The sequence below is a fragment of the Thunnus albacares genome, chromosome 19, assembly GCF_914725855.1.
Source record: "Thunnus albacares chromosome 19, fThuAlb1.1, whole genome shotgun sequence".
Taxonomy (NCBI): Eukaryota; Metazoa; Chordata; class Actinopteri; order Scombriformes; family Scombridae; genus Thunnus; species Thunnus albacares.
Genome location: NC_058124.1, coordinates 13,509,543 through 13,535,903, shown reverse-complemented (window position 1 = coordinate 13,535,903; position 26,361 = coordinate 13,509,543). Strand labels below are relative to the sequence as shown.

General features: G+C 42.5%; 1 protein-coding gene across 7 annotated transcripts; it reads right to left on the bottom strand.

Moving 5' to 3' along the window:
• Positions 1–2,162: 2,162 nt before the first annotated feature.
• On the bottom strand, positions 2,163–25,003 carry nfyc (nuclear transcription factor Y, gamma). 7 transcript variants are annotated; one of them, XM_044335398.1, is made up of 11 exons: positions 24,901–25,003; positions 13,277–13,386; positions 13,057–13,128; positions 11,582–11,695; positions 9,657–9,752; positions 8,398–8,574; positions 6,093–6,161; positions 4,734–4,889; positions 4,215–4,319; positions 4,009–4,068; positions 2,163–3,528 (listed from the first exon to the last, which is right to left on the bottom strand). In XM_044335398.1, the coding sequence occupies exons 2-11, from the start codon at positions 13,373–13,375 to the stop codon at positions 3,409–3,411; spliced, it is 1,068 nt and encodes a 355-aa protein (XP_044191333.1). In that variant the 5' UTR covers positions 13,376–13,386; positions 24,901–25,003; the 3' UTR covers positions 2,163–3,408. The 7 variants fall into 7 exon arrangements, with proteins under 7 accessions (XP_044191333.1, XP_044191337.1, XP_044191336.1 ...); XM_044335402.1 differs by having other exon boundaries at positions 13,057–13,125; XM_044335401.1 differs by having other exon boundaries at positions 13,277–13,383; positions 24,901–24,988.
• Positions 25,004–26,361: the final 1,358 nt, after the last annotated feature.

The following is a 26,361-nucleotide window of genomic DNA, read 5'->3' as shown; positions in this document are numbered from 1 at the left end:
TTTTAGTTTAAGTTTGACCAGCTTACTGAATCCTTACATTCTGTGTCACAATGGCTTGAGTCCTCTCACTAAATGTAAAAAAACAATACACAAAACCTCATATGGACAATCAGACTTCTCTGTTAAAGGAACAAAACTATGGAACTGTCTACTCACTGAGTTAAAGATGCAACACAATTTTTTCAATAGAGATGTTAAAACATTGCTAAAAGAGACACAATATTGTTCTCGTATTTTTGTGGATGTTTTTGTTTTTTTCCTTTTCTTTTTTCCATTTTAACTTTTTTAAAAAGCCTTCTGTGGACAGGTGTTGTGAATTAGCGCTTCGCTACAAACATTAAATATAGTGCACCTGGTGCTTGTGCATAATTGTATGTTGCAGTTCCAATGCTATTCATGCGACTCAAATAAAATAAGCTTAACTTAAAATGTATTCAAACTTAACTATATTGTGCCTTTTACAACAAGAGCTGACAACAAAAAGTTTTTTCTTACCTGAAGCAAGCGGTTTAATATCTTTATCAACAAACTCTGGGGCATTTAATACCATTTGAGGTTTGAATTGATGTACTGTGTTTTAATACTTTTAATGAGCCAGAAACTGGACAACCTGGTTGTGAATCTGTTTCACCTCCAGAGGTGCTGTTCTGTTGCTGACCCTGCACTCTGAGCTCCTTGTGAAGGGAGATAAGCAAGATAAGAGAATTTTGCTACAGGGATCATAGAAGTGTCACATTATTCTTACACAACACTGTAATGCCAGGACCTGGGAAAAGCTTGCATTATGGTTTGATGATGATTAAAAGAAAATATCCCAACACCTCAGACAAAGAGAAAAGAGGATCAAAAACAAACCTCATCTTAGTGACTCTTCATTGGTGTTATGTTGCTAACATGGTGAGACCAACTGGTGTTGTGGCCCTATCACAAGGTGCAGACCACGGCCAAAGTGGTCAGCCCCAATTCATCTGGCCATGGTTGCCTTGATCTGACCAGACGAGCCAGCCAAGAAAAATACCAGCAGACAATCCTTTTCACGCTTGACTTAAGCTCAAACATTCTCACAATCCTTGTTCTTCTTATTAGAAAGAGCCAAGCATGAGTCTGCACTCATTAATGCAGTTATTGTTCAGTGATTAAGTCGATTAAGAAAGGGCCCTCCGGTTTAAGTTATGTTTACTTGTGGCACTGACTACCGTGGCTTAACCAGACAATTGTGTAGCGAGGGGTCACTATGAGCATATATGTGGGGAAATTAATTTGTTTTCACACTGCTAGATAAGATACTTGCCATCTTTGAACTTTCAGCACTGACACAATGTTGAATGTGAGGTCTATTACTTGGGGCAAATTGGAACATTATGAACAGTGTGCATCTCTCTGCCTACCTAATTTTCTGTTCCACCATAATTACTTCTCTTCCTTTTAAGATTTAGGTCGGATAAGGAATGCAGTCTGATCTCACAGGAGCTGAGCAGTCTCCAGCCAAATAACTCGTGACTCTATTGTTAACCGCTTGCCCTTTCTGGCACATGAAGCTTTTCCAGCACTCAAGGAAGGTAGCAGAAATAAGATTAGTGGTGTTCATATAGTCTGGTTTGGGTGCAATGTGTAGATACTGATTGCACACTTTTGCCAGACAATTGTAGTGTTGTACACTTTTGATATGTCCATGCTGCTAAAACAAAGCTAGTGATGAAGAATGTTAAAGCTGTGCTTGGCAATAAATCAGGTGTTCTTATTATAACAGTGGAATTTACTGGATGAGTGCTGCCCTCCTATGGCCATTTGGAAAAACAACACAAGCCTCACACGAGTACTATCAATGTTTTCTTGTGTCCTTAGTTAAAATAAGTCTTGAGCATTAAAACACTTTTATCTTTGTCTTATGACATTGCTTTCATTTCACACCTGTAAGATCAGAGTACCTATAAAAGCAACAAAGGACATTATACTTTGGGCTGTGCTGTTGTGATGCGTCTACCTGTAAATACAGTAGGAGGTGACAGTCTTATCTCCTGGTGTGCTGTTGCATTTCTCACCTGTCTCCCTGTCTACTGTCCACACACCAGTAAGGTGCTTAACTCACCTAAAATAAAACAACAAAAAGAAGAAGATGAGCTACCAAGACACACTCAAAAAAAATACGATGTAAACAAGACTCTTAGACAAGTTATGGTTTTTATTTTTTCTCACAAACAAAGTTTGTTTACAAAAAGGAACATCAAAAATAAAATTGTACCTATCTATTGCATGTCATGCTGGCAGTTTGAACTACATGCAAAAACAACAATAAGAAGAACATTGATAATAATCATTACTGTACAAAAAATGATGAGATAGATATGAGGCCAAACATCATTTCAAAATCAAAAGAAAAACACTTGTATTGAAAAAAATGAGATATCTATAAAAAGGGTGTTTTTTTTGTTTTGTTTTTTTTTTTGCTCCAGACGGAGTCATGTGTTTGTACATGAGACTTAAACCAGGGCACAAGACTCCAGAACCACCCGAGTAGAGTGAAACTGCATAGAGACAGAGAAGAGCTTCCCCGCTCTCAAGACAGAGGGATGAAGAGAGTGTGTGAATGAAAGGAACAAAATAGAAGAGTAAAGACGACTGTGTCACATACAGTTAACCTATACAGTTTGAAGCCCTTACAATGTTACGTCATGCTTCATCATCAAAGTGGAAAAAACAACACAACTACATGAATTTATCATTGAATCTTAAAACCTCTTCTGGCAATCCCTTAGATTGACTTGTTGTAAAAAGTGATATCTGAGGTATATGGCTTCATTTCATCCATCAACTACATGACAAACAATGAAGAGGGTATGATTCATGTCTTCCCATAAGGAAAGCAAGAGGTGAAGAGTCCCACGGCTTCCTCCGACCACAGATAAGCTGGCCAGAAGCAGGTCATGTAGACAGAGATGGACACTTTCCCAAATCATTTCCAAATGGAGAGCAGACAGGAAGGAATAAAACACACACTTTTTTTTTCATATTTTAAAAGTTTGGACATGAGATGAAAGGAAGAGTAGACTGTTGTCAGGGACTGTGGCAGTGGGTGCACACTTTCGGCACAGATGTGGGGTTACAGATGTACAAAAACGTAAACTGTGACTATGCATTGATGCAATTTAACATGTTTTCATGAGCGAGTCAATCAGTATCCCTTTGGTTTTTGATCCAGTGTACTAAATTTGTTACAAAAAAAATGAGTGTTACAAGATTTCAGGTCCCTCGTCTAAATGAGCAGTGCTTAAAATCAAGATTATCAAGTGTCCTTTGACAGAGTCGGTTGCATGTGTCGGCATCACATGGGCTGGTGTGTGTGTTGTATGTATGTGTGTGTGTGTATGTGTGAGTGTGTGTGTGTGAAGAAAAGGTTCCTGGTTGGGCTCAGTCAGTGCTGACCTGCGTGACCTGTGCGTCAGCTGTCTGGTTGGTGGACTGAATGAACATTGGTTGGGTCAGCTCCTGTCCTGCTGGCATCGTCACCTGCTGAATCTGATACAACTGCTGTAAAAACAGAAAGACAAAGAGGTTGAAGGTGTGGGTGTAGTCAGATGTGGAGTTACATTTGGAGTTTTTCTCATTTTCCTTCAAGGAGGTACCTGTGAGTACTAATTAAAATTATGCTAATAATGCTAACAAGCCAGAAATGAACAAACTCGAGTAAATCACATGCCTGAAAATAGACCAATATTCAATACACATGGGAATCCCTCCTATGTTGCTCTTTCTGAGGGTTCTTTGTTTTTTCACCCCATTAAAGGGTTATTTTTGGGTTAATTTTTTTGAGTTTTTTCGTTTTTCGAATCAAGGGTCTACAATAGTGGGTGTTTTATGTTGTACAGATTGTAAAGCCCTTTGAGGCAAATTAGTACCATAATTTGTGATTTTGGTCTACATATATAAAAGTGACTTTGTATCTCAAAATGTGTCTGTCAAAGTTTAAGCTTTTACACATTACATATATATGTTTTTTGCATTCATTACCTGTCCATCAGTAAACTGGTTGAACTGCTGCTGTCCTTGCTGTACCTCTGTCTGCGTGATCTGAAAACAAAACAAGTTATTAATTTACTGTACGTTTTCAACACATAACTAATTGAACCATGTGAATGCTCGGATATCAGGTTGATCGGTAGATTCTTTTAATTTCATTCACGGATTTTTTTTTTTTTTTCTCTCATTGTAATCACCTGCTGGGTGTTGGCGAGAGTCTGAATCTGTCCTTGAACCACTTGTGCTCCGGAGACAGGCTGGGCTAAACGGATGTATTGTAGCTGGCCTGTGTTTAGTTGCACCTACACCCAACCGACACAGGGGGGAGACAAAGTTTGGTTTAAAGCAAATGTCATTTGAACGCAGAGGTCACAGCCATTTTCCTATTCTAGACAATAATCATTCACTTGCCTCTGGTGAATTGTTAACTTTCTAAAACGAATGTGTGATGACTCCCAATAAACAGTGAAGGATGACTAATTCACTAAAAACACAGTGTTAATTAAGTACCACGATGTCAACCACCATGACAGTAACAACATGCAGCAAGCATGCTACTATGGCATTTTGTCTGTTTCAACCTGGGGCTTTCTCTTCTTCCTCTCATTCCAATCTCTGACCTTACTTTCCACTGCTTGCTTTATCACCAAATGCTTCAGCTTCTTCCTCCTCTAATGCCCATCACTTTTATTTTCCAGCTTAACGCCATTTCTTACCGGAATTTGCTGGATCTCTCCTGTGTTGGTGATGATCTGCTGCATGACCTGCATGGTCTGGCCTTGGGCTTGAGCTGTCTGAGCTTGACCCTGGGCTGTAGCCTGGACAATCTGTACCTGCTGGCCCTCACCCACTTGCATGGCCACTGGAGCGCTCTGAGGGAGATTAAAGAAGAGACAGAAAGACAGAAATACAGAAAAAAAGAAAGAGGGACACAGAGACAGAAGTAACATATTAGTTGTTTAACAACAGCTAGTACAGGCATGTGGTTTATGATTGACACAAAGCAAAGACCCAGGAAATCACGAACTTTCCTGGAAAAGGACTGTAACCCAGCAGTATGAAGCTCATGTGTCCCTTCATTTTAACAGTGTTAAAAGATCATCATGCAGGCACAAAAGACACGAGGACATGAGGTGACAAAGCAGATTTCAAGACCTCTCATTCTCCTCTATCTGTCACACCATCCAGGAAAGGCCACCTGATCTGATGCTTTGGGCTCAGACTACAGGAGTTTCGGACCTCTTTATCCCCGATTCACCCCTCCCGACAATCGGAGGGGAAATCTAGTCTTCGACCTTGGTCTGTACTGATGTTCGGCCCAGATTGTCTGGTAATGTGAAGGGTTTGCAGATCCAATCTTAAACCTCCAGGACTGCTCGCAGACTCATCGGAGCAGCCCAGATAATTTCAAACATGTTTGATATTTAGGAGTTAAAATCTGGATGATTACATCACTACTTTCCGAGCGGGACCACAACAGCCAATGAGAGAGAGCTGACGGTGTTGCCAAGCAACGGTAAACATTCTAGCCCTTGAGGCTAACATTAGCTAGCATACTACTGTTGACAGATATTACAACTGACATCTCACATCCAGTTTTTGCTGAAGAACAGACAACCCGTGATGACCACATCTCTCCAACCACTTTTTCATCCAGACTCATTTAATGTTCTGCTTTTGTTTTTTTCTCACTGCAAAGCATTTTGTCTACATCTGCTTCCCCATGAGATCATGTGAGATCACGTGAGGTGGTGCATTGCTACATCTGGCACAATAACCTTAACATCCTTAATATCTTAATATCCTGTAGTGTGTGATGCGCCATTCTTTTCAAACCTTGTAATGTGTGCAGGTTTGAGATTAAAGAGAAGAACATCTGTGAAGTTTCTCCTTATGTGCGTGGAGCAACCTGATTTCAAAAATCGGTTGAAACTCTTACTTTACTAACTTTTAAAACTGTAGTCTGAGCCTGGCTTTACAGACCTCAGTCACCTGATCAGGCCGAAGCTTGTCACCTACAGGGCTGTGGCAACAAGCAGCGATACATATAAATGGACGTGTGCATGTGTGTTTACCGTGATGGGTGTGCCCTGTGATTGCACCTGCACTTGCTGTAACTGCTGCATGGTGGCACCTTGAAGCATCTGATGGCCGACAGAAAAAACGACCAGGCGGTGGAGAATGAGAAAATGAGAGAAAGACACACAGTGAGAAAGCAGCGATTGCAACAACTTAACACATGAATATAAGCATGTGTGGAGTGTATGCGCAGAAAGCTTAAATGTTAGAGCGGCAAACTGTGACATATAAGCAGCAAATGACATTTAGGAGCATGTTTATCAGATATGCAAGTAAAATAGGGGAAATGATAAAGGGGCTGCGGTGAAATGACAAAAACATGTAATAACAATCATGGTGGTGTTTAGACAGGTTTAAAAAATGCATGTACACCACAGTGACATTTATGGCAGCTTAAGTAATGTCAGCTGTGGTTTCATAAGAGAGTTGGTGACCTGAGAGGAAAAATGGCAGAATCAGTACAACAGTGACAACTAGTGACACTGAAAGCTCTGCACATGGACACAGATACAAAAAGAAAGTGTGTGAAATGAGCCCATCACCTTTCACTATTCTAACTTTCACGGTCTTTTATTTTTATTTTTGTCTGTCTGTATTGTAAAGCATTTCCTGTTAGCACCTCACTCCACCGACCAAATCTCTTGCACCAAACATGACATGTGCTTGATGGGTAGTGGAAAGCTAAGCTTTATTTACATTAGTTAACACAGGAGTAAAAAAAAAAGGAATTATAGAATCTGAATACTGAAAAGAGGGATCATGAGGATGCAAAGGTGCACTGGGATTAAGCTGGTAGACAACAAACCAGATATTTAAAAAGGTACAAAAAGTACAATTACCAAGTTGCAATGACAGAGCGTTGTGGTGAAGCTTAGAAAATTCCAGCTTTTTATCTCAACAAACAAAAAACCTTCTTTGAAGATTTAAATGTAAACCTTTCACTTATTCCCGTAAGGCCCACCTTTTAAAGTGCTACCTTGTAAATAGCTTACAATGGAGTCTACATAAGGTGAGTGTCAAAGTGTGACCTCCCTGCTCTCTGCAGGGACTGCAGCAGTAGCAGCGCTAGTGAATCAGGCCAGGTCTAAACGAGTATGACAGCTCAGCTAAAGGCAGTCTGCTGAAGCAGCATGAAGCACCACAGCAACCCAGCAGCATAACTACATGACATGCAGAGACCAAGCTGGAGAGAGAGTGCTTAGGAGCAAAAGTAGTAGGAATGAGACAATTAGAGAGAGAGAGAGACAATTGAAAGGTTTCCCCAAATATATCTGTGAGCTTATTGGGTAGTGAAAGCATTATGATCCTGAGGGGGAATGTTCACTCCCCAATACTGTGTGCGTGCGTGTGAGAGATTGAGTGTGTGTTTATATGCATGTGCAAGGGACTTGGATCATTTTATTAAACAGCTATTAATTCCCTGTTTTTGTTTCTCTCAGCTCATTTGTTTGTAGCTGATGCACACTGCGCTAGTGAGAATGACAAACAGGAAAAAAGAAAAAAAAGTGTGTGTAGCTTTAGATAGTTAATTCTTAAAGTTTTTTTTCCTTTGTTGTTGTATTATTAACTTATAAGGCAACACATACTGTGTGTGCCTCATGCTTATATGAACCAGGATCTCAGCCCAGATTCATACACTGTAAAGCTGATGATATGTGTTTATTTTGGAGTCAAGGATTTTGCAAGAAAAATAAAATGACACAAATTACATCAATCACTTCAGTTACAGAAAGTATTTTATGTGTCTATAAACATAATTTCAACATATTCATCTAAACAAAGTGTTCAGATCACATGTTTCCTCAGCAGGGTTTCAGAGGAGTGTGTGCAAGTGTGTAGTTATGTGCACTGGGTGTGTTCTGAGGTTCAGTTATTCCTGCTGGTGGGAGAGCGGTCAGCTCCTAAATGTGAGCTAAGACTAATATCAATAAAGCCAGGTGTTACTACCTCAGTAACAAGCCTTTTATAGCAGGATTCCTGGGATCAGGTGCAGTCTAGAATGTGCTACTTAACATTATTTGGGAGACTGGTAATCCTTCACGTGATACACAGACACACATATACAATATCTTGTTCTTGGAAGTTCAGCAGAGGCGTCCTTGACTGGTTATTTGTGTGTTTTTGTGGGGGCAACTCAGCCTCTCAGCTGTAGTTGTAATTCACTTGGTTCTCCACACTGCCTGATATTCTCATATCTAGCTGTGCTTTCATTTTGTTGTTGCTTGTTTCAATTTTGGTGCGAGTCCACCGCACTCTGTGAAGTGCTTTGTGTCAAACCCTGAAACAGGTTGTTAGCAGTACCTGTCCTTGCTGTGGCTGTGCGATGATGATCTGTCCGGGCTGGATGGTCGTGGCTGTTTGTGCGCCAGGTTGCTGGCCCTGTTGTGTGCCCTGCACCTGTACGGCTCCAGGCTGCTGGGCCAAAGTGAAGTAGTACTGCACCGGCTCTGCTGGAGCTACTGACTGACGCATCTCCTCCTGAAAATGACACACACACACACACACACACACATTGAAGGAGGCCTATCAGTCCATTACATCTCCATGAATTATTTTTGTAGGTGTAACGGTAGAGGAGGGCACATCTGATAAATAACTGATGGGCTGCGGCTGGGGAAGAGTAATGTAATCTGGACCTAAGATCCATTACAAGCATCATACAAGTCAATACCATAGACTTCAGGCCTGGAGGCTGGCTAGACTGAACGTGGTGTTAACTCTGATCAACCTGCACAATTTACACAAAAAACAGTACCAAACATTTATGATTCCAAGGTATTGTAGGTGTACAAAAACTGAATAATGTGACAGTTATTGATTTATGTATGGAAATGCTTTCTCTGTTCGTCCTCTTCCAGGGTCAGCCACAGAAATGCAGCGTCAGAGCGTGTTGGGATTCAGCTTACTCAGCGCTCTTCAGCAGGTTGGATGCTTGCTGGCACGGGTGCTTGAGTCCAGGTCTAACAATTATCACAATTTAAGTGTCAGTGAACACTGACCTGTGTCGTCCTGCGCCATAACTGACTAATGAGCAGGGCTTCATCTTGATGAGGTTTTTCCATCACCAGAAGCGTAAACACCCCTCTCCCAGCTCCATGACAACACAGCTGAGAGTGTAGGATGTTTACATGCCTGGAGACAGTCTACTTGACAACAAATTTAAATATCGCACGCCTCCATCTGGCATCTTTAATTTTCATACGGTATATCAAGTTCCAGCTTGAGCAAAACTTAAACATAATATTCTGTTTTCCTTAAGAAAAGACACTTGAATTTGTCTGAAATGTCCCGGGTACAGGGCATATTCCAAACTACAGTGTCATCGCTGGGGTTACTGTTGGCTGTCAGAGGCAATAAGATGCTGCAAACATCCGACTGAAAGCCCTTGCTATCCAAACCCCAGCTTCCAGTCAAGGATGTTTACAGCACCTCCAGGTTGCCAACAAAGATGAAGACACAGATAATCAGCTCTGACGCCTAACTTTCATGTGTGAGACAAGACTCAGATCACCTTTGGATACACCAGCTGTTTGCCAGTCAGTGTTAGCGTGCTTCCCTACCTGTCGTTTAGGGGGCTTCAGGTCGTCGCGGGGCACAATGTCGATGAGGAAGTCAAACTGGTCAAACTTCGTTATCGCCATGGCAATGTCGTTCCTCTGTTAACATGACAAAGACACAAAAGGTCAAGTGATAAGGTCAGAGTTTGATTATGCTAATTCAATACATACAGCTACCTATATATAAACATGCCTCAAGGGCCTCAATGTCAACTCCCCAGAAATAACTACTACTGTGGAGTTGAAATTAAGTTCCCAGTAGCACTGTAACAGGTATTTGCTTTGATAATTCAGCTCAAAGGAAGAGAGGATAAGTTTAGAGCTGAAACGAATAGTCAATTTTGAAAATCAGTTAACAATTTGAGTCACTTTTCAAGCAAAAAATGGCAAACATTCCAGCTTCTCAAGTGTGAGGATTTGTTGGTTTTCTTCTATTATTGTAAACTTAATGTCTTTGGGTTTTGGACTTTTGGTCGGACAACTTCATCATGTCACCTTGGACTGTGGGAAACTGTGATCTGCATTTTCACAATTTCCTGACATTTTATTGACAAAACTATAAAGAAATGGATTGGCAAATTAATCAAAGATGAAAATAATGAATTGCAGCTCTAGAAAGGTTACATGAAAGTTCAACAACTTTCTTTTTTTTTTTTACCCAACAGTCACTTAAGGCACTTAAGGATTAATAAAAACCAAACACCCTAGCATCACAATCATAAACCTGTGTTTGAGACGGGTGGAAATTAACAGGAATGACGTTTTCCTGCCCTCATGATCACAGCTGCTATACCCCTTCCCATATCCACGGCAGTGTGCTGTCTCTGTGGAATTTTCCACAGGATATTGGCTGTCAGGACCCCCCATTGTGGCCCTCCCCGCACTAGAGGCTATTTATAGTCGCTTGATTAATATCTGGTAGCACCAGGTCACATCTACACTTGTTCTATTGATGAGCGTTGCTATGGTGAAACCAATTGGCGTGCCCTCTTCACAATAGGACTGAGAGCATGTGGAAACGGAGAGCACTGTCTTCCCTCACGTAGACACAAGTGAATCACACATTCATGAGTTGTCACGTGTATCTAATGCGTCATCTGTGGTGTAAAATGTAATTCTCATGTAAACTTTCACAGTAAATGGAGTTTCTATTTTAAGCATGCGGTGCAGAGATCCTCCAACTGAGAGTTTCATCTAAAAAAAATTGAACCCTGGGACAGAGATAAGCCAAAACAACAGCAAAGTGAACACACTTCCAAAGTAGGTCTTCAATTTAAGACTCCTCCGAGACTCGCTGCGATGAAAGCGATTACGCTGTCTTTTTTTCCAGCCTCTTTTTCTACCTGCGTTGGCATACACACGCATATCCATGGGCTGCTAATCTCTCAGAGGTATGTGAATGGATAAAGTGGACTTAAGGACTTTTATGTTCTACTCCACAGTTTTTCCCCTCTTGACATCCAGGTGAGACAAGCTCTAGTCTGATTTTCCCAACTGTTCCCATCAGCACTCTCATGTTCCCAGTTTCCTTCTTCAACTCGCATCATTCCCAGAGTCCATCTTATTCAACTTTGGGACAGCAGAGCAGGCAAAATGGCACCGGAGGGAAAAGTGGGTCACCGGTGCCCGCATGGCTTTGCTTTCAAACAGAGGGATATTCCTCAAGGGGATGCTGGTATGGGGCCTCTGCTTGTATATGCACACAGACACAAGTACTTTGTGAATATAAAAGTAAAAATGATGCATGGGTGTGGGACTGGAGTTCGAAGAGTTGAAAAGAAAAATGTGGTAGAATAAAGATGTGTAAAGAAACAGGAGAGAGGGAAACACAAGTGTGATCTGATATGGAGGAACAGGTAAAGAAGGATATGAAGGAGTAAAAAGAAGACGACGGGAACAGAGGTCATATAACTATGTGTGTGTCTGACCTGTAGTGTGCGTCTCTTGTTGTCCTCGGTGTGGATCCATGCTCTGAGGGTGAGCTCTGTGATGAATATCTGAGCTGCCTTGGCAAACAGGACCGGAGCCTCTGCGCTGATCATCTGTACGGTCGAGATGGAGTTACATTTGGTTAAATACGCCCACATGCTATATGCTACATAAATCAACCAGGACCTGACTAACAAATGGATGCATTAATCTCACAGGTGCTGCAAAATAAGCAATAAATTCATTCATTTGTTTAAACTCCAAAACATCACTCAAACAAAACTGTTTCACGCCTCTTCAGTTGTAAAGTCACAGTTATGTCAGCCTTAAGTGGCAAATTGCATAGCTTGAAACCCTATTTCCTCATACTGAGTGGCACTGAAGTCTCAGACCAGACCACACAATATAATTAGTTAAGTATACGGACATAAATGTGAAGCTTAAATGTACAAGACGGGCTGAAATAATGCCACTCCGCTCACATGTGCACGCACACATGCAGTGAAAAGCTGCTGTGTCAGGGCTGCCAGAAGGGTCTTGTCTTCAGATATGTTAGTGATCTCCTGATCTCTTTACCACTTTAAGCTGCTGCTTAACTAAGGGGATAGCGCTCTTCACACGACACATTCGAGCCACACACATACATACACACACATGTTCCAAGGTTCTGTCTTTAGAGACCATGAACGAACAGTCCTGGCTGATAATCTCTTGTAATGAGGGAAAAATAATCACTCCCCCATGTGCCTTTACTGTCGAGTTGAATGCAACTGACAAATGTTAGCAGATTAGTTTCTTTGAATAAAGCTCGTGAATTAATATCAAGGTATATTTTAAGTGATTGGTAGCCCAATAAAATCAAATCCTTCTTTTACTTTACCCAGTTGTTCAACTTTAACCACAACTTGTCAAAATGAGGAATATGTTTAGAAAAGCAGCCAGAATCTCTGCAATGTGAAGCTACACAAGGTCAAATCAGCTCAACAGCTACTGCTAATGGCTACACTAAGTGGTATTAACAGCTACTTACTACACAATCTGTTTTGTAATTTTACTTAATGATGCTTGATTATTTCTCTATGCACAATGTTTTGATGTAAACCCATTTGATATAAATAATGGACTTCTTATCACCAGACATTGCTGAATGCATAAGAGCTGATAATATTATTTCCATTATATAATAATCTTTGCTGTTCAGTCCAACAGACCATTCATGGGCACTGAGTGGTCTGAGCACTCGTAGAAGGCACTTGCTTTTCCCAGACTTGCCTGATCTTATGTCTGTAGTTATTCAAAATAATGAGGAAGCCAAACACATTTGTAGTGCATTTCTCTCCTTTTCTCAATATAGTTTATCTACTGTATGTAGTTTCTATTATTTATCTAATATCATAGTTTCATTACTGGTCACCCACCTCATAATAAATATTTTCTTCAAATGATGTGTCAATTATTTTGACTCTCCTCTTACCTTGACATCCTCATCCAGCTTCATGATTTTCTTGATTCGAGCCAGAGGCAACTCCTGCACACGGAAATCCTTCTGAAATGAACAGATGGGTGTTCGGTTGGTGGCAAAGAATAGTGCACAAAGGGATTTTCATGAGTCTTGGGAGACAATATTAAACATTTGAATTTTAGTGTTCATTCTGTTGGTATGTGTGTGTGTGTGTCTGTTTCAATGAGCGTACCACAGTCAGGTTCCTGATTTCCTCTATGACACGAGGCCAGAAGGACTGGAGAGTTTGCTGGGCATCGCTGCCCCCGGCTCCAAACGCATCTGCAGACATCCTCTACTCTGCTGCACGGAGGGATGACAGGGGAGGAGGGAAGGGGAGGGACAGAAGCAAAAGGTTAAGTATTAGAAAACAAAAACAAAGACATGGTATGTTAAAATTCACAGACACTCAAAGCAGGTCATTCGCCAAGGACACAAGACACCAGGACACGGGATACAGTGTCAGTCCAAGCCAGGCCTGCGCTGCCCACAGCGCTTCCCGTGTGTCAGAACCACATATCCTATCATAGCCTATAATTATAATACAGTGAAATCTAAAATAAGGCCCTGGCAGGCTCTATTCTTGTCCTTGCGGGATGTTGACATACCCAAGATCGCACCACCAGACTGGCTGCATGCTGCCTAATTATGAATGGCTCTATCACCTTCTGCACATAGCTGCAGCTTCTTTGCCAACACAAGCATGTTATGTGCAAGTCAATATCTGCTGGTGACCCCGCACACTGAGGACAGTGCTGAAGCCACAGATCTAGGAGACATGTGTAATTTTGTGTCATAGAGAAACAATCTCCCAACAACACAGACACATGCTCGCAAACTAACCAAAAGTTGTAAACTGAAATAAAGCAAATGTTACACACATAAGCGCCAGAGCTTCTACAAGGGGTCTGACGGCTGGAAAGAGGATCCAGCAGGTTACTATGGCATGCCAGGAATCTGCTGGGGGAATATTGGGCTGCCTGTCTGAGCACGCAGAGCTTGGAGTGTCTGGATCGCACTCTTTCACTCTCCCGTTTTTCTCCCTACCTCAGTGAAAAGATTCGGCAGGGAGAGAAAAAAACAAGAAACATGGGGGGGTACAGAACAAGAGATGAGTGTGTGTGGAGCTACTCAGGAGAGACGGGGTGTGTTTGTGTGTGTTGCTGAGGGAGGGGTAGTGCCTTGTCCAGTTCAGCATTAATCCAGCGCTAAGACAAAGTGCCAAAGGCTTTAACAGGGGGTGGTAAGAGACAGACAGGGCCACAGTCACACTGCTGTGCAAACTAGCTATGTGGGTCAAACAAGACAGACAGAGGGAGACACACAGAGAAAGAGACACATGACAGTACAAAGAAAAAGAGTGTTAGGAGAGGGGGGGGGGGGGTCTCCTATCCTTTCTTTTCTCACTCTGGGCCAACAAGCATGAATGGCTGCAGCTCTGGTCCAGCTGACAGACCACTACAAAACAAAAGACAGCCTTTCAAACCCTACATCCAGTGTCCCCCCGCCTCTAGGTTCTGTTACAGTGGTGGTGTACCAGGGGATGGTTTTGACTTTGGGTCCATGTCAGCTCCTTTATTCATACCAGTTAAGTGCAGCTGTAAATATTTTACACTGATAAATCACTAATTCAGAATGTAGGCCCTTTACCGGATTGATTTTTGACAGGAAAGACTGCCTCACTGGCAGATGTGGAAGTTACTGAATAATACAGAAGAGGCACTGCTGCATCCCGTTCTGTCGTTGAGTTTTCGACAGAGTGTAGCCTAAATCAATGAGACAGAATGGCAGTGGGGGAGGAAAGGGGGGGCGGCTTTATATAAATCAATCAGGCCGCATGTAGCTATGGCATGCCAGGCTAGTGATTGACCTTGACAATGTCTCCCCTTCTCTGTCAGACGCTCCAGTGTCCAGTTGCATTTCAAGGTTGATTGAAATCCTGCAGTCACTAGAACAATCCCGGCATTCCACGTGGCAGGAATGACAGATGGGAATTGTAGTCTTTTTTTCCCTCTGCCCGACGGGTGAACTCCCCTCTGCCGGTTCTTTCGTGGTCTCTGTGTAGTCTGCCACTAAGCTGAACAACGTGACCATGAACAGCACCGTGACCATGCAAATAGGGTGAACAAAATAAGAGCAATGAGAGCCATTTGTTTTTCCAGCTAAACAGCATTTTACCACTTGTATCAGCACTTGATCTTGTGATAATTTTTGAACAAGACAGCCTTGTGTATCTGTGTGTGCCAGCTTGTGTGGTTCCTGCTACTGGTGGCCTGTCAAGAAACAATAATTGAGCAATTCACTTAACAGCATTACAATCAACCATCAGACTAATTACCATGGTTACAACACTATGGCCCAGAGGAAACACAGAAGGATAAAGGAGTTAAAATAGCAAATGATTCGATTGACAAGTAGATAAGTGAAACACATGGGCCACCCCAGATCCTTCTTCTGCTCTCTCTCTTTCACACACACACACACACACACACACACACACACACACACACACACACACACACACACACACACACACACACACACACACACACACACTTCCCTTCTCGTAAACTCTTGCTTTTTCTTTCAAAACACTTGGAGAGCAAGAGCTGTTATTAAAAATCACACATACACCCCAACCCCCTCTTGGTGACCTTGTGACCTTCAATCTAAATACACAGCCGCACACCAACCGCAGCGGCAGGAGATGGAGGATGGGGGGGAGGGGTGGTGGGTGGTGGAGTCAATAAGTGAGAAGAAATGAGAAAGCAAGTGTGATGAGAGGCAGGCTGAAGCGTGAGAAGGGGGAAAAGAAACAAAAATGACATATGTGAGAAAAGAGAAGGGCTGAGTATCAATACGCCCTTGAGCCTTACTCCTCCAGCAAGTGTGTGAAACCTACAGTATACCAATATCACCATATTTCCAAGGGCTTGGTATCAATGGAAAGTTTGCGTGGGAGCACGCCGATGTCTGACACACGAGTGCATAACATAATCTTTTCTGCTGACTTTGTGCAACACACCTGCTATGGTCTGGGTCTAGTCATAGTCAAACAAAAACTCTGCACAAAGGAAATAAATCATGACACTCCCCGAAAGCTAATAAATGTCAGTATTATCAAAGCTGTAAAAGGTCTGGAGGTTGATGCAGACTTGAGAAAACCAGTGTCTAGATGGCTTATTTTATCTGCACTGATAAGTACAACTTGCTTCTGTATTTCAGGTTTCTAACCCAGAGTGAGCTTTGAAGAACTACTTAAATAAAAATCTATACTAAAGAATTTAGCTTGTCCAGTTCACTTCCTGTAGCATTATCGGTCACAGCATTGCAAGTCAATATAGATAAAGTATCTACACATGTTATGAATGTATTGTACTGTCATGTGTGCTTGTTTTCATGATAATTATTCTGTTGTACTGTGCAATGAACTCAAAAAGCTCATCGCTCCTGTGTTGCTCCAAGCTGCTACTGTATGCTATATTAGGGTACATTGTGTTGTTCTGCAGTGTACATCTCTCTTCTCCTCTTCCCTGCAGTTGTGCTGTCCTTCATCAGGTCATCGAGACAGGGAGATGACGGTGTTGGGTTTCCTTCAAACTGTGCTCTCTCTCTCTCCCTCTCTCTCTCTTTCTGCATGTCTTTGAGGATAAATGTGATGTCTGTGCTTTGTCACAGCACACAGCAACTTGCTCTTCCTCCTTGAAGCAGCTCAACATCTCTCTTCCTGTCTCTTCTCCAGTACTTCCCATCTCTCTCTGTCACTCGTGGTCGTGCGTTTCTCTCTTCCTCTGTCTTACTTACTTTCGGCTGATCCCCTCCTTCCAACTTCTCTGAGAAAGTCAATGCTGCTCCGCTTGCAGCAGCTGAATCAGCGCTAATGTTGTTCTGCCAGCCTGTTCCTGCACCTCTCCTCTCTCGTTCCCATCCCTCCCTCCCCCACCCCCCCTCTCCTATTGGCACGTCACATTAAGTGGCCACTCACAGCAGCATCAGCAACTCGCTCCAACTCTGACATCACACCACTTTACATGAGCCTTCGATTCCTGTCCAAATAAACCTGATAGCAGTGCAGAAGACCGGAAAAACAACAAGATAGTATCACTTAGCCGTATGCCTCTTCAATTGCTCTTTAAGATTACTAGAGGAGGACAGAAAAGACAAAGTGGCAGAGAAAAGTTTCAGCCTAAAACTGCACATTGTCTGAAGAGAGTGGAGTTGAGCGAATGGATTAATTTGTCTTTGGTTAAAGTGAAATGTTCTGCAGTTAATTGCCCCTTAATGACCTGACAGTTGGTGTAAATTGAGCTTCATTTTGCTGAGTGTAGTTGATGCATAATGAGGCAAGGCAGTCTGGGACAACCTGAAGGCCTATTTGAAGCAGAAGAGTGAACTTATCCCTGAGGAGTTTCAGTATCACATTGCCGCTGTGGTAAAGAAAAACTCATCTCATCCCAGATCTTTCCCCTGAAGCAGGACTGACGCCTTACATTGAGGCAGATGTGCTCTGAGAGAACTTGACCCACACAGAAATACAAGAAGCACATATTGTACCAAATGATTGTGAAAATGTTGGCAAGTATTAGAATTTGCATCTAGTGCGATTTTTTTTTCCTCCCCTTGATCGCAGAGAAACTTTGTCAGTATAAACACATCAGTGTAGCCATTTAGTTAATGTGTCTGGTCGATTTGATTAATTTATTAGTGTGAAAAGCTGCGAGAAAGACGATTAACAATTAACACGTAAGCTGTGATTTAATGCAGTGACAACCCAGATCACGGCTTCTTTTTTACAGTTTTTACAGTGCTGTAAATAATTTTATATTACATAGTTGTTAAGAATATAGTTCAGTTATTTCCAGATTGTGACACAATTTTAAAACCTTTTACAATTTTTTACAACTGCCTCTCCAGTCCCAGCGACTGTTAGCAATACATGTATATGAGCGAATTAACATAAACGATGTTAAGAAAGATAGAGGGAGAGTACAACAGAGAGGAAAAGAGAAGTACATAATTTCTTCCCGCACATCATGACCTTAAAGTAACCTTCCACGCAATTATGATTCATGCTTACTGATAGATCTGTTTCACTATAAATGATGAAATCAACCACAAGATATTTTATACAATATTGTACCAACTATGGGATGAGTGCTGCCTTACTGACAATGTCTTTAGCAAGAGATTTCCACAAGCCCCTGTGTGATACTGTCAATGATGTAGAACAGGCAGTTTTTAGGAAGGTCACTAAAGGTTGAAGTCCGCTAGGTTTTAAAACTGGCTTCCTAAGCAGAAAAGGGAATGCAACTCTGTTTACACAACATACATTACCATAACCCTGAGTAAATAAGTAAACTTAATGTTTAACCTTTAGTGTTTAATATGACAGCTTCATTCTGATTTACTGTGCCCAAATAGATTAAATAAACACAGTTTGGGTAGTAAATGTTATACTTACAAACATTCATTTTAAATGATGGCCATAAGTCAAAGGGGGTGTATTTACAAAACCTGAACTATTAAAGCGTTCACCTTGATGAACCCAATCACAAATACCACACAGAAACAGACTGGCATAGTTACAGCATGCAGGGTAAATGATCTACTCAGGAAAAACAAAAAAACAAGAAGTTCCCAGCCAGGAATTACAGATTAACTACAGGGGCACGCACAACATTTTCACAGATGTTGGTACAAATGTTTTGTGATTAAAAAAGAACAGACGGGGTTATAATGATGGACACGCTCGCTGTGACCTGCAGTGCAACATCCCTTTGGCATGGTTGGACCAAACCGACCGACCAAACAGCCCTGCAAACTTTGCCCTTGGTTCTGCTTCAAGCCAACTCCAGGAAGTGCTAGTCACTGATCTCCCAAGGTCATTCAACAGAGGAGAGAGAGAAACCAGAGAGGGAGGAGGGAGAGAGAGAGAGAGAGAGAGAGAGAGAGAGAGAGAGAGAGAGGGAGAGAGAGAGAGGAGAGAGAGATGAAAGAGAGAGGGGGAGGGAGAGGGGGAGAATAGAGAAGGACAGGCTTTTCAACTTTCACTGCAGCACTTAAGTGACCCCAGTGGTTCAGGCTGTGTACTTTCTAAGAAGCTTAATAAAAACATCACATACTGCACATATTAGCTGTGTTCCGTATCCCGCTTTGAGTTTCGCTTCCTCTGCGTCCTCTCATCTCCCTCTACATGTTTCCTTCTCGTTGCTGACAGAGAGACTGCAGGAGCCAATCTCACATTCCTGTGACCTTCATCCAATGCTAGGCCCAGTCTCTGGCGTCAAAGTAGGCAGGGCTAAAGCTACCTGCATATTACACGCTGGAACACAGCTGACTCCCCCCTGGCTGCCCACACTTGTCTTTAGTGACAGTGTACACATGTAAAAAAAAAAAAAAAAAAAAAAAAAAAAAAAACACATGAGGGGGCACCTTAGTGATAAGCTGAAAGGCCTAGCTATGTGTAAGTGGTTTGTTTGGTTTACTTTTTTCCTTCCCTGGTGTGCCTATGGTACAGTGTGGGGCACAAATGATATTCAAATCTCATGCAGACAGCAGCCAACCCTGGGATTTGGCAGCAAGGGCTTCAACTTAGGAGTTATTTTTAGTCTCCCTCGCTCAATCTCTCGCACACTCTCTCTCTCTCTCTTTCCCCCAACGGGACTTTGTTTTGTCAAAGGCACCAATGGAAACTTTCAATTAGGGAGCAAGGGAGGGGAGAGAAAGGGAGTCAGAGGCAAGTGAGAGAGAAGAGGCGCCCTCCAAAGATTCCATCAGAAGAGATCAGATCAAACTATTAGCCTCCTCTGCCCCTGAAGCTGACAGGCTGACAGTCTGTCCCATCTGGGCGTCTGGCACTGCTGGGGCCGGGGGCCTGGGGGATCCTGAGGTCACTGCAACCAGCTGCACCTCTACCCCTGGGGACCCCTGACACCGACAGTGACAACAACACTGAGAGATATCCTCCCAGAGACCCCCCATATACAACAAATCTCCTTTCAACATGGATGCCATCTTTGCTGCTCAGCTCTGCGTCACTGTCTGGCGCTAACGTGTAAACAAGGACGTTGAGGGGGGGGGGGGGGAGCGGGGTCGGGACCAGCACACTGAGGCACTGCGGCCTCCAGGACATCAGCACCACAAAGAAAGTGAAGTGCATGTGAGCTCAGAGTCAGAGTCTGGAAGCGTTGCACTTCCATACAGTCGATAACCCGGCACAGAGTAAGTGTTTAAGTGCGTGTCTGTGTGAGTGGTGGTCCAAAGTCAATACACAACAAGTGACAGCCAAAGAAAAACAGACTTCACTATATATTGTTACTTTGAGGGTGAAAAAAATACACCAAACACACAATATTAACAACCATCACAGGTTTTTTTTTTTACCACAGTCCACTCTGTAAAACCATCCAAGCTGTACTGATGTAACTGAACTGAAGGACATGGATGAGAGCAACACACACACACACACACACACACAAGCACACGCAACATACAACTCCAATCTTCCAAGGAGAGTACTACAAGATAGGAAAGGGAGGGGGATTGGGGACGGCTGTAAAGGACAGACACTGTCATCACTGCAGAGCATGATGGAGAGAGAGAGACAACAGAAAGTGAACCAAGGCAAACTATTTTTTTCAAAAACTCAAAGCCTAACCAACTTGACAGGTCTTCTCTCTAAGTGTGTTTTCAGCGGTCAGACTTACCCCTGTGCCCTTCATGGTGAACGGTCTACCCTGTTGGAGCAGAGCAGAATAGAGGGAAACTGATAGCCCTGTTCAAGTCTCCTTGAGAGAAGCAGCTGCAGCAGGAAGAAGAGGCACAGAGGTTGACAGAAAAACTCTATCAAGCTCCTTCACTTCCTCCAGTCCCCTGATCGTATCAACAGACAAAAGGCACTTTAGCTCCACTGGATGGCTTTAAAAAGGCTCTCAGCCCGGCAAGCCCCCCCCCCCCCCCCCCCCCCCCCTTCTTCTACCCCTCCCCCTTCTCTCTCCCACTGCCCCGTCTCCTTCAGCAGCCCCCCAACGTCCTACTCCTGCCTAAACATAAAGCTCCGTGTCTCTTCTGTTTCTCTTCTGACCAAGTCCCCTCAACTAGCTGACCTTTTCTCTTTCTCTGTCTTTTTTTCACTCACTAACCCCTCTCCCTCTCTCTAGCCAGTGACCCGTGCGTTTGTCTTTGAGCTGACCCCTGGCCCGGCGCAAAGAAGAGGGCGAGTGGGAATAAAAAGCCAGCACAGCAGAAGGCAACAGCGCAACAGCAGGCAAACAGTACAGCGGCACTCCCGACTCACAGACAAAAATCTCTAGCCTCCTTCCCCTTTAACATTCAAGAGTAATCAATCTAGCTTGCTACATGATACTAAAACCCCGCCTCACACCCGGCTCCCACCTCACTCTGACACTTGCAACCAATGAGAACACGGTGTCCTCCTATACCATTGGATGTTGAACACACCAGTCAGCGCTGACACATCCCCCGCTCCTCCCCTTTCCTCCACCCAACCCCCTTTTACCGACAGCCAACTTCCTGCTCTAAGTTACCTTGAGCTGCAGGATAGGGGTCAGGGAAAAGAAAAGAGGAAGAGAGAGTAGAGAGGAGAATAGGTGAAAAAGAGCAAATAAAGTTGTGGAAAGCTCCTCAGGGAGTGTGTGAGGGTGTGCTAGTGGTGGCTTGCCTCGGCATTGTTTGTTCTCAGGCGGTCCCTGCCTCTCCTGCTGTTGGACGGATGAGAACGGTTCCACGGGCTGCTCTCTGACAACTGCTCTCTGCTTATTTACAATGTCAAACTAAATGTCTCCCTCCGCCCCGCCTCCGCTCTGTCGCTACAGGCTGACAGCACAGTGATGCAGGCAGCCACGCTGACCCTCACTGGCTAAAAGAAGTGCCAGAAAGGATGCCGCATGTTGCATCCACATGATTTAAAGTACAAAAGCATACTGGGCAGACTCGCTGTCTCATACGTGTGCACAGGCATACATGCACATCCACACACACATACACATTTTGCCCTTGCTTTCTCATTCATCCTTGCTCACAGTCACAGGTACACACTGCGCACATCTAGCCTCTAACCAGGCTACTTTGTTATATTGAGATTCATTGTAATGTTATGCTAACTAAGGAACAAAATTGTCTACATGCGTGGTCACTCATTATCTACATAAAATATGAACTTAGTTGAATTAGACTTTATTCAACAATTCTCATGACTCACAGAAACATTTAGCTATGCTGCTTACCGCAACCACAACATTAATCCAATGAAATCCTTATTATAGTGTCAATCAAATTTACACAAACACTAATTACTGCAAAACAGATCATCGCAGTGTCTTTGCACAAAACGAAGAAAAATCAGCTGACTCGTGAGCAGCCACCGGGGGGAAAAAAAAAAGAGTGCATTTAATTCTCGTCCTATTTGTGGATAAACAAGACTTAAGAGATATGAGTGAAAGTCTGTAAACAAAGACATTGTTGTCTTGACCCCAAAAAACGACGCTCACAGCAACTTCCACAATTAAAACGTCATCAAAAAACCACGTCAGCAATGTCATACAATGCCCTTCTTGTTAACTCGCCACTGGTTTAATGTGCATACCTCCAACACAGTAACCTTTACTTTAGAACACCAAGGCAGGACACGACTGCTCATGTGCACAACTCATGGTGTTAATGCACCACCAACTACATCAGTAGCTCCACATCGTGTATGCAAACTGATTAAGACCAAGTAAAGCCTAGACGATAAAGTGTTGAGAGGTGACAGAAGCTTTGTGTTATGGTAATGAAATTTTAGACAGAGTAGCCTTTAACTGATAACTTGTGCAAAGGATGGAGGTGCGACCTGAAGCTTATGCACCATATTACTGCAAATCCTGACTGTAGTGAGGAACACAACCAGCTTAAGTGAGAGCGAAAGAGAGCAAACCTGCCCCATCAATGAAAAACCTAGAGGGGGAGGGGAACCGGAAGGATGGAGAAGGACAGAGAGGAGAGTTGTTACAGGATGGGAGGGGTAGAACAAGTGGAGAGAGAACAAGATAGAGACTCAAGAGAAACAAAGCTAAATGTTCCCTTTTCTATTTTTGTGAGGAGCATGGGGACTAGAGCAGGTACTACAGCCGTCCAGTTAATGATTTAAGTGGTGCTGCACAAAGATTAATCCATCCAGCATGGCTGCCGTTTCAGAGCAGTTCTCTGTAGGTACATTCTGGTTACCCAAAATGCCTCAGTAATGACACCTGGCAAGGTCACCGTACAAATGAGACCTTCCCATGACCCGTGCTGCCCGTAGCAGAGACATGTTTGCTCTCACTGACGTTGTTTAGAGATAAACATCCACCAGCCAGACTGCTGGTTTCATAAACACACAGCTTCCTGAGGGTAGCCAAGCCAAACCATGCATTCACCCACAAACATGCAAAAACACATGTACACCTGCATATGACATCTTTTACTCAGATTAAGTTTCCTACTGTATGAGTGACCTTCATTTTGTCATTTTAAATATAGTGTAATGGAAAAGTAGAGAAAATTAAGAAGAGAACAATAATGAACCTCTTCTAGATTGATAAAGTTAAATAAACTGTAGGAATGGCACCTTGAAATTATTATATTCACCAGCATTGAGATAGTATCCTTTGTTATTCAACGTTATCTTTAATATGCAATAAGCACATTCCTCATAGATATTTACTTTCAAGTCAATGACTCAAAAAAGGGGCAAAAGCAGAAGTGCAGCTTCATGTTGGGTGTTTTCTTTTGTTTTGATCTCGTGGCTGAGTTTCAATCATTTTATTATCTAAGCTTTAGGAGTTTTATCAAGAACAAGTGTTGCTAGCACTGACCCGAGTAAGAAAACAAAGACTCATATTCATATTTACACATTGATAGCACTGGGACTAAGTTAGAGTAACTTTGCTCTTGAGTTATCAGTTAATACGCTGTTGACCGTTAACGGTAAATAATGTTAGATGATACATTAACGTTATAAGCCAGTTAGGATGAACAAAGTGGCTAGCAGGAGATGATAGCATCGAAACAAATGTCCCAGTTGAGGTAACGTAGCAGGCAGAAGTCAGTTTTCAGTCAACAGAGTCTGGGCTCGCTGAAATAAACTAGCTATCATTATGCGAGCTATAGAGCTAAGTTGTGAGATATCAGCAGCTTAAACAATTAAAAGGCACATTCAGTGCTAGAAGCTAACGCTATCATGCTCATTGCTGACCGTGACTTTAATGCTAACGATAGTGAAGTTAATGTGAGCCTGTCGCAGATGAACACTGGTGACAGTTGCACAGCACAGGAGACCATCCGCAACGTGTCTTAATTTTCATCACCACTGGACAACGAGCCCTGCCATCAAATGAAAGTTAGTAAAGCTTTCCAAAGCTATGAAGAAGCAGTCTAACCAATAAAGACAACGTTTGGATCTGTCCTTCAGACCAATCAAACCTCGGACTAGATTCCACCAATCAAGGTTTTTAGGGGCTAAGTTCCTTCTGCAACTGACGCCATTCGGGGGTCCAGCAGGAATGGCCAGTCCGTTTGAAAACCACTCAGACAAGAGCCAATATGGCGGACACAGAACACCAGTTTCCTGACCGCCCGTGATCCCTTCAGCGGGCCACCAATAAGCGCCTCAGAGAGCGGGGAGGGAAATGGCGCCTGTGTTCATCTTCCAAAACAATCGTCTATTGGTCAAGAACAGCAAATGAAAAGAAGCGAAATAATTGTCCCCGCTTCCACCTAACGCGGACCACTTTCTCGTAAACGTTCATCATACATATGAATTTTTAATTTGTTACTCACTTTGTTTTACGGGGTCGAAGTGAAGTCCGGCTCAGCGTATTATTTATTTTATTTAGCTAGCAAGGGGAAACAAGATGGCTGCTATTCGAACCGGAAAGACTTTGACGCACGAACGTGATGACGTTGCAATGACGCTCCCTTAGCGATGACGTCTATTTTTTAGCGTTCTTCACTGTTGAAATGGAGAAGACGATCTATTAACTCCTAAAGTATTATAAATCACAGTGAAACATAAGTGAACTTCTAAAAACTACAGTAACTCAATTTTTAATATAACAGTTAAAGTCCCACCTCCACTCAAAAATGTTTTTTTGTTTCTTGTCCCTACTGTTGAATGTTTGAACATCACTGTTCAGAATATATGCAGAGTTTGAAATTAGAAGGCTGTTTTCACATTTATCTGCTGAAAATTTCTCTGAGCTCATTGAAACTCCAATTTCAAAAGGTGGACCTAAAAGCATGATTTGTGACAACACAAATAGTTTGGAAGCCAATCCTAGTCCAATATTTCAACTTTACAGTGAAATAAGAGACATCTTGTGTCCAATGGTTAAACTTCTGAAATGAAATATATTTATAGATTATTGATTTTTTAATGAAGAAGAAAGAGTAGATCCAATTTTAAGGATTTTAACAAAATAATTAATATTAAACACAAATTAGTAGTTAAACTAAACTGTTTTATATACATCTTAAAACATGTCTAGAAGGGATTTTTAACACAAGCCAGGTGTTTATATGATAAGAAATGAACACTACTTCTGCTTTTTTTGTCTTTATTAACATAAAACTACTACAATTTCTTCTTCCACAAAATGATCATACACAAAATACTAAAATATTCATCTTACGGTTTGCAGAGTAAAAAAAACTGAGCTAGAGGGAGGACACTTCATAAAACAAGAACAAAATACAAGAAAGAAAAATGATATACAGTTCATTCAGACCCCTTCACTTTTTTCACATTGTGATCTTGCAGCCATATGTTAAAATCATTTAAATTCATTTTTCCCCTCATCTACATTTATACCTCATAATGACAAAGCAAAAACATGATTTTAGACATTTTTGCAAGTTTATTAAGAAGTAAAAACTGACACTGACATGAGTATTCAGACCCTTTACTCAGTACTAAGTTGAAGCACCTTTGGCAGCGATTACAGCCTGAAGTCTTCTTGGGTATGACACAACAAGCTTTGCACACCTGGATTTGGGGATTTTCTGTCATTCGTCTCTGCAGATCCTCTCAAGCTCTGTCAGGTTGGATGGGGACCGTTGGTGAACAGCCATTTTCAGGTCTCTCCAGAGATGTTTGATTGAGTTCAAGTCAGGGCTCTCACAGGACCACTCAAAGACATTCACAATTGTCCATAAGCCACTCCTGCATTGTCTTGGCTGCGTGCTTAGGGTCATTGTCCTGTTAGAAGGGGAACCTTCAGCCCAGTCTGAGGTCCTGAGTGC

Coding starts and splice junctions, on each gene's coding strand:
- nfyc (XM_044335398.1), bottom strand. CDS start 13,375: ATGTCTGCAGATGCGTTTGGAGCCGGGGGCAGCGATGCCCAGCAAACT. Junction 13,129..13,276: donor AAATCAGGAACCTGACTGTG/GTACGCTCATTG, acceptor TGTTCATTTCAG/AAGGATTTCCGTGTGCAGGA. Junction 6,162..8,397: donor CACAGCCACAGCAAGGACAG/GTACTGCTAACA, acceptor GTCGGCCATCAG/ATGCTTCAAGGTGCCACCAT.